This window comes from Mytilus galloprovincialis, chromosome 8, assembly GCF_965363235.1.
Source record: "Mytilus galloprovincialis chromosome 8, xbMytGall1.hap1.1, whole genome shotgun sequence".
Classification (NCBI taxonomy): domain Eukaryota; kingdom Metazoa; phylum Mollusca; class Bivalvia; order Mytilida; family Mytilidae; genus Mytilus; species Mytilus galloprovincialis.
Window position 1 is genome coordinate 21,441,656 of NC_134845.1, and position 8,621 is coordinate 21,450,276.

At 36.0% G+C, this 8,621-nt stretch overlaps 1 protein-coding gene across 1 annotated transcript; it reads left to right on the plus strand.

The window, feature by feature from the left end:
- Positions 1-2,170: 2,170 nt before the first annotated feature.
- On the plus strand, positions 2,171-8,194 carry LOC143085315 (uncharacterized). The gene is made up of 2 exons (XM_076261586.1): positions 2,171-2,612; positions 4,721-8,194. The coding sequence occupies exons 1-2, from the start codon at positions 2,205-2,207 to the stop codon at positions 8,177-8,179; spliced, it is 3,867 nt and encodes a 1,288-aa protein (XP_076117701.1). The 5' UTR covers positions 2,171-2,204; the 3' UTR covers positions 8,180-8,194.
- The last annotated feature ends 427 nt before the right edge of the window (positions 8,195-8,621 follow it).

Below are 8,621 nucleotides of genomic sequence, written 5' to 3' on the forward strand. Positions count from 1 at the left end.
ACATCGCGGGACGACTACGGTCCCCTAGCTGAAAAGGATGTTGAAAGGGAACTTTTATTTTAAAAGAACATAAAAAAACCCATTTCTTGCAAGCGAAGTCAGATTTATATAGTCTCTATTTTTTTAACAGAAAGTGGCTGTGCCTTTTCATTAATATACTCAACAAAAGAGGATCTGAACGACTTGTGAGGGGGACATATATCGTCACACAGAGAATCTGTGGCCTATTCCTATACACGGTTACTCTCGGGGGTGGGTGGGACGACTTGTGAGGAGGACATATCCTCACACAGAGAATCTGTGGCCTATTCCTATACACGATTACTCTCGGGGTGAATGGGAATCATGATAAATTAACTGCAGGTCAATATTGTCTGTAACCTCTATCTTGTTCAACAATGGCAAATGTTCATTCTTAATATGTTAACAGTTTCGATGTATAAGAGTAAAAGCATTTTTATCACTGAAATTAAAACAATAATAAAAGTTATCACATATACAGTGCTACCTCACAAACCTCAGAAACAGAAAATATAAACGAGTCCAAATTGAAAACTACGTTCAAACCTATTATTGCGTTGGATAAAAACCGCAATTTTTATACGTGTGCATGTAAAACAAATTTCGTTGTAGAAGGGTCTTAAAACAGCACAAACAACATTTTCCAAAAGACCAAAAAAGTGAAAAAGTATATTTAAGCAAAACGCATTTGACTAACAGGTCGAACAACTGATGTTCTTTAACCCAGCTCCATTGGCGATTGCCAAATAAAATTGATCACAAGATGTAACAAAATGGATCTTAATATAAATTTAATACTAAACAGAAAAAAATTTAACTTGTGGCCACGGTGTCAATATTTTTTTAGTACACCAGATCCGGATTTCGACAATAAATGTCCCTTCAGTGATGTTAGGGATCGAAACGGTATTTGGAAGGCCATATATATAAAAAGTACCCTCATTTTTAGATAGACTCTTGAATTTTAAGAGTCAATATACATGTAGGATGAACGGATCATATAAACCGGAGGGAAAATATGATACAAGTCCAGACGAAAAAATATAAACGAGTCTAAATTGAAAACTACGTTCAAACCTATGATTGCGTTGGATAAAAACCGCAATTTTTATACGTGTGCATGTAAAACAAATTTCGTTGTAGAAGGGTCTAAAAACAGCACAAACAACATTTTCCAAAAGACCAAAAAAGTGAAAAAGTATATTTAAACAAAACGCATTTGACTAACAGGTCGAACAACTGATGTTCTTTAACCCTGCTGACTGCCATTGGCGATATATATATATCTAGTTTGCCAGAACCAAGTATATTCCGTATAGACGTTGGATGCAGTTGCACTGTTAACTAGTTATGCCGAATGCAATGCACTTTTCAAAATCTGTCTCATTTCCATGACAGTTAGATACCTTCTGATGACCGAAATGGGCTTGAAGAAATATTTATGCTCGAGATTTATTTTTAAAGTTCAACAAAAAACAATTGTCTGATGCATTTTTTTATATTGTTCTTTATTATGTTTAAATTGCTTAGCATTGCTTATGTTCCAAATGTGATTCAGATTCGTGTTTTTCTATTATTATTGGATACCAAACATATTTTGTCTACATGAAATAGTGACACTGCTCTTTGCTCTTGTTGCCCGCCGTAATTCACAACGTGGTGTTATTGGAAAAGGAAATGTAGATTATATGTCAATATAAGACAGCAACCCACCCCAACCCAGAATAAACAAAAAAATAAAACAAAAAAACACGACATATAACACCTGTGCGGACAACATATTCCTTCACTAATAGACAGACGTAATCAATATATCAAGATCTCAGTTGCTTAGAGTCCAAAAAAATGTATCCTGATTTGCAGAAATTTTATTTACGAAATGTACACAACGAAAATAATCAACAAAGTATTTGATTTGGCTCGGTAAAAGCCGTTGTGGGGGAAAAATATAGATCATAAATTTATTTAGATTTTTTTTATATCATCGAGCTACAATATCAAAATATGTATTATAATTCACCGCATTACCACAATCAACCAGGAAATATCTTAATAATTCCTACTGAATATTGAAGGATGTAATTTTAATCTGTATGAATCGTATCCTATTTGTTTGTCTTCATCTCTAATCCCTTGTTTTCATACACGCTTTTCATTACTTACATGGTATAGTTTTATTTGAAATGGAAGCCGAAGACGAAATTGATATTCTACATTGTGGAATATGCAATAATTGGCTTGAAAATCCGCGATATTTAACTTGTCTGCATTCATTTTGTGAAAATTGTCTTGAAGACTGGATTGCAAAAACTGTTAAACCAAATGATAATGGCATTGAATGTAAAACATGTAAACTGTTTACAGCTGTCAGTGTTGAGGACAAGTTTGATCCTAAGACATGGAAAGATCATATGCCTAGAAACAATTTTATATCCAGTTTAGTTGAGCGGGAAAAAGTAACAGTTACTAACGAAACAGAAAATTTCTGTCGGCCATGTTTTGATTCTGACTCTGTTAAAGTGTCCGCCACCCACTGGTGTCAACAATGTAGTGGACTGCTTTGTGCCACTTGTGCTAATTTTCATAAAAAGGTAATTATCTTTTGCTATCTACTATATGATACTAGTATTAGAAAGCCTCAACGGTGCTTTCATATTTGCACCAGCCATGCAGAGGTCCTCAAAGGGAAGGTCTTGAAAACGTGAAGCATTGCCTCAAAGAGGAGGTTAAAAGTGAAGCATTGTCTGAAAGGGAGGTTACACGTGAGGCATTGCCTCAAAGGGAAGGCAACACTTTAAGTGTTGAAAGCTCAAGTTACACAAAACCTACAAATTATGTTCGAAATCCATGTAAACGTGGGCGTTTTAAATTAAACTATTGTTTAAATGTCTCTTAAATCCATTTTTCATGTTATGCTATTATATAGAAAGTATCAATGATAACACTGAATATTCTCCACGCAGGAACCAAAAGAGGTAGTCTATATATGTAAGCAAAGGCTATGAGTTAGAATTGTCCTATAACATGAGCATAACACATACCGTATAGCTATTAAAAACACTGAAATAACAAAATGTATATAGATATAAGAAGATGTTGTATGAGTGCCAATGAGACAACCATCCATCCAAGTCACAATTTGTGAAAGTAAACCATTATAGATCAAAGTTATTTATTTAGCACGGAGCCTTGGCACACACCAAACAGCAAGATGTAAAGGGTAAAAAAATGACTAGTGTAAAACCATTCAAACGGGAAACCCAACGGTCTAATCTATATAAAAAAAACGCGAAACGAGAAACACTTAGGAACTCAACAAACGACAACCACTGAACATCAGGTTCCTGATTCTGGACAGGTGCAAACAAATGCAGCGAGTTTAAACGTTTTAATAGGTACCTACCTTCATTCTTACTTACAATAGTGTAACATCACAACAAAGAAAGACACAATATTATATTATCAATTTATATCAACATGACTTCATCAATGACAGTTCCTTTATATGAACATCAATACACAAATAACTTTTTAAAAGACAGTCGTATTTACAAATAAACATCGGAATAAACATATACATATGGAACATCCATAAGCTGTTGCTTGACCGGACAAGTCTCCCTTTGTTAAGTTTGAAATTGGAAATTGGTAATATTCCACATATATACCCATCAGTTAGTAATAAAGAATGGTCGGCATGAAGGCTGGAGTTAAAATAAGGTATGGAGCTGGCATGTCAGTTAACTGCTAGTAGTCTGTTGTTATTTGTGTATTATTGTCATTTTGTTTATTTTCTTTGCTTACATCTTCTGACATCAGACTCGGACTTCTCTTGAACTGAATTTTAATGTGCGTATTGTTATACGTTTACTTTTCTACATTGTTTAACCCCGCCGCATTTTTACGCCTGTCCCAAGTCAGGAGCCTCTGACCTTTGTTAGTCTTGTATTATTTTAATTTTAGTTTCTTGTGTACAATTTGGAAATTAGTATGGCGTTCAATATCACTGAACTAGTATATATTTGTTTAGGGGCCAGCTGAAGGACGCATCCGGGTGCGGGAATTTTTCGCTACATTGAAGACCTGTTGGTGACCTTCTGCTGTTGTTTTTCTCTATGGTCGGGTTGTTGTCTCTTTGGCACATTCCCCATTTCCATTCTCAATTTTATCTAGGTATCAATGCACCTTTTTAACATATAATTGAATGTCTTTAATCTATAGAATTGTTGCTTCGTGTTATTTATCCACTCACTTCCATTCGTCCTTCCGGGCATTAAAGATATATCAAATGTCAATATTGTAATACTCTTAAAAATTATAAGTTGTGTCAAACAATAGTAACATGTTTTAGGGAGCAACCATTTAACGTCAAAAAAGGGGGAGGGGTACGGTTTCGTTGAGTTAGATTGTTTTTCTCGCGCGAACATTTTTATTTAAGTTTTTCTACTCTCCCAAACAAATATTTTTTTCTTCAAATTTACCTCTTACACTATAAAGTAAGGGGAAATCTAGATTCAGATGTTTTTGTCATCTGCGCTACCACACTATTTTTTTAATTTGGGATCATCATACTATTTTAGGAACAAACTATAACCCACTTTTTGAAATTAAATGGTCGTTCCGTTAATGGAAGTAGCTACGCAAAGCAATGATACATTTAATTGTTCTACGCTGAATATATAATATTATTATTTTTTAGGTCAAGAATCTTGCAAGTCATAAGCTGCACAGTGTGGAGGAAATTAAAGAACACCCAGAGATCATATCAAAGGCGTTCGAACTGTGTGAAATTCATCCTGAAGAAAAGATCGAAACTTACTGTTATTCGCACGACGAACCATGCTGTGTACGATGTGAGGTACATAAACACCGACACTGCGATGACGTTATTCCAATCGACAAATGGGTCAGAGAGACACAAAATGCACAAGAACCTTCTGAACTTCTCCAAGAACTTGATAGAAGAGCAGAGCAGGAAAACTTGAAACAACTTGATGTTGTAAAATGCTTAGCTTTGAACGATGAGATTACTAAAATACGAGCCAAAATTGATAAGCATCTGAATAAGATAGAAAAACAATTGCGAGACGAAATTTCAATGTTTATGGAAACAACTGAGAACGACAAAAACAAAGAAAACTCCCCTATTCGTTTTTGTAAGATGTATTTACAAAAACTGATTAAAAGCGGTACATCAGTACAACTACTGACAAGTATGAAGCGAATTCGTATATTGTTAGCCAAAACAGAAAAAGAAAATGATAAAGAACCAGAGATCATTTACATTAAATTTGATGAGCATTTGAAAGGTATTACAAAGGAAACACGGTCATTTGGTCATCTCGTTTCTGATAAAAAGAAACTAAGAAATGGCAGTGAAATCTCTTTAAATATACCGGTTACAAATAATGATGAAAAAAGACCCCCAATGACAACTACTGCAAAAAGTGAAATGAGTGTACCCGAACGTATTTCTTCTGCAGTGTCACCAAAGCCTGCAAGACGAAAGGAGCCGAACGATAAACCGAAAGCAAAGCACCGAAAGAGTAAAACTGGCGAGGATTCTCCAAGTTCGGATAGAAAAAGCGTCAAGCGCGAAAAAAAGAAAGGCCCTCCTCCTCCAAAAAGAGGAGAGTCTGTAAAAACAATTGATAATATTGCAGAAATTGAGAGAAAACTGAAACTCTTTGTCGATAAACATATTTCTAGTGTGGACTTTGAAAAGAAAAAACGTGAACACATCTATAGCTATGCAGATGATGACGAGGTATTTGGGATAGAGGATCAGTATGCAAAGGTGGACAAAAACGGAGAACAAACCAGAGCTGAAGATGCAAACAAAAACAACAGATCACATCAACAACAATCGAATGATCCAAATGATGTTGTCAAAACGAGACATAAAAAAACGGAAACAGTCAAGAAAAAGACCGATCCTTTGGACCCAGAAAAGGAAAAACTAAATGCGCTAATATCGAGCTATCTGCGCAAGAAGGAGCCTGCTAGTAACTCCCTATCCAACACCAAAAGTTTCTACTTTTCAACACCAGATATTCCTACAATAATTAAAGAAGACGACAATTCAAGTACAAACCAACTGAACCGTTCCGAGGGACGTGGGTCACGAACACGAAGGAAAAGTCTTCAGGCTGCAATGAACGATGAAGTAACGGAGGACCCCGACTATGATCAGATAGACTATGACAGTCCCTTTCTGGATCCCACGTATATACCAATGAATTCTCCGGGGAAAAAGAACAAAGATATTACATCAAAAACAAAGAAGGAATTGGCCTTTGTAGAAACAACCAAAGCTGCAGATAGCACTGCGAAAGAAAGTGATGTATCGAGTTTAAAAGTTCAAAGCGCTGAATTTGAGGTTTATAGACCCGAATCACAATTGAAAGCAACGGAAACTAATGCTGGCAAAAAGAAAGAGGCGGAGAAAAATAAAAACGCAAATAAAAAGAACTTTTTTGGTAAAGCAAAAGAAAAGTTAAGGTTTCATAAAAAGAACGGAAAGTTTGACGTAGAACAGTCAACGAAAGACAAAATATTTGAAAACGACCCAATGAACGACCCAATATACGCAGGAACGGTCAGAAAAGCAGCACATGAAATCACGCCCAAAAGGAGAAAATCAAGTCCATATGAGCAAAATTTCGAAATTATATATCAAGGATACAAAGATACATTAAAAGACAGAGACGAAAATCCATATGAAACAAGTTTTCAATTAATGAGTAAAGAAAAGCAAAAGGAGCAAAATGAGATTAAAGAAAAGTCTGGAATCGAGAAGGAAAGGAACGGCGATAACATTACCAATAGCGAGACTGAAGAGATCCAAGTGAAATATTTTGAAATACTGGACGAACAGACAATACCATTGACGCCAGAAACCGACGAAAACATAGATAGTGGAGAAAAACAAGCACACAAGGCTGCAAGTGAGGGAAAACGACAAGTCCAAATGATAGGGATAAAACTACCACAAGTGCCAAGCAGAGAAGGAAAGCGACTACCGGCGACTCCTCCTGCAGAAAATCAAACTTTAGTGATTCCATCTGGAGAAATGCAAAAACCAGAGCCACCTCCTGTAGGAGAAAAACGCCCACCAATGCCTAAAGGTATGATGCCTGGTATGTCGGTCGCTTTTCTAGGCGAACTACAGAATCGTCTGAAAACAAACCAACCGGCTCCCGACAAGGAAAAACTTGGTTTGAAAAACACAGAGGATACCGATAAACATACATTAAACATAGATGGAAAACAGACAAAGGGGAGTCCATCGGCAAGTCCAAACCCGCGAAAGCGACCAATCGATGTACCGAAAGTCGAAAATACAGGAAATACACAAAAGGAAATAGAACAGTGTAAAAGCGAACAGAAAATGGTTCCGTATGAGGCAAGATCGAGAAACGACTTTAATGTCCAAAGTGGAGATACTTTTATATCTGGCGGGGTGTTCAATAGCAGAGGTAAAGTTCTCTTGATAGACAGAAATGAACAGAAACTTTACATTTTTACATGTGCCGCAGAATGTGAAGATGTGCTCGACTTCAAAGACAAACCTTTCGATATTACTGTTATAAATGAGAATGTTGTTGCTGTCACTTTTCCAGATGCCAAATCCGTAAGTCTAGTGGACATGATAGAAATGAAGACAATTAAATCCCTCCCCGTCAGCGAATGTTGCTTTGGAATCACATACCAAGTCAAAGATTTAATCATCCGCTGCAGTGAAAGCATTATAATAATGAACTTGAATGGAATAGTCATGCGCACTATACGTGTTCAGACTGATTTCGCAGGGTACCTGACCTGTCATGAGGACAGAATTTACTACACACACAAGTCTTCCTTAATTTGCATTGATAAATCAGGGAACCAGATTTTCACTTTTGAAGACCCGGCACTAGAACGAGCAGAGGGATTAGCAACTGATTTTGAAGGAAATGTATACGTAGCTGGCATTGATTCAAACAATGTCTGGCAGATTTCTGGAACGAATGGGAAACAAAGCCGGAAGATAATAAATGTGCTTATCTCCCCGAAAGCTATAGCATTTAATGAAACTTTGAACCGATTTTTGGTGGCATACGACAAGACAAACGTTATAATTTATGACTTGCACTCATCATTTGGGTCTTTAATTTAATAGACATATACACAATTTAATATCTTTGAAAATTTATTTGTCACCTTAATAGCTAGTTATTATAAAGTTGACGACAATAATATTTTTATTCTTTTATAATTCTCAATTTACGTCAGTCTGGTTATGATGGTCGCACATAGCATTACTGTTCAGCTTCTTCTTTCACCTGACGTTAAGGCTAGTTATCAAGTCTATATATATATTTCCATCCAACAAGCAAGCAAACATGCTCGTACATCGATTTTTCTCAATTCTAATCTTATGATAGTTTGTTTCCCCTGCAAAGCCGTTGTCCATTAATTCTAGTGGTTTACAGGTTTCGTTCCAGAACAAGTCACAGGGCTTACATGAGTTTCTGTTTTTTTTTAAATCCCGGTTCTTATAATTTTGCATCTCTGAATGAAATTTAATACTAGAGTACCTTAGTAATGGACTTTTATTG

Bases quoted from the DNA above. Each gene is read 5' to 3' on its own strand.
- LOC143085315 (XM_076261586.1), top strand. From the start codon at position 2,205: ATGGAAGCCGAAGACGAAATTGATATTCTACATTGTGGAATATGCAAT. The intron at 2,613-4,720 runs GTAATTATCTTT...ATTATTTTTTAG, and splicing joins GTGCTAATTTTCATAAAAAG to GTCAAGAATCTTGCAAGTCA.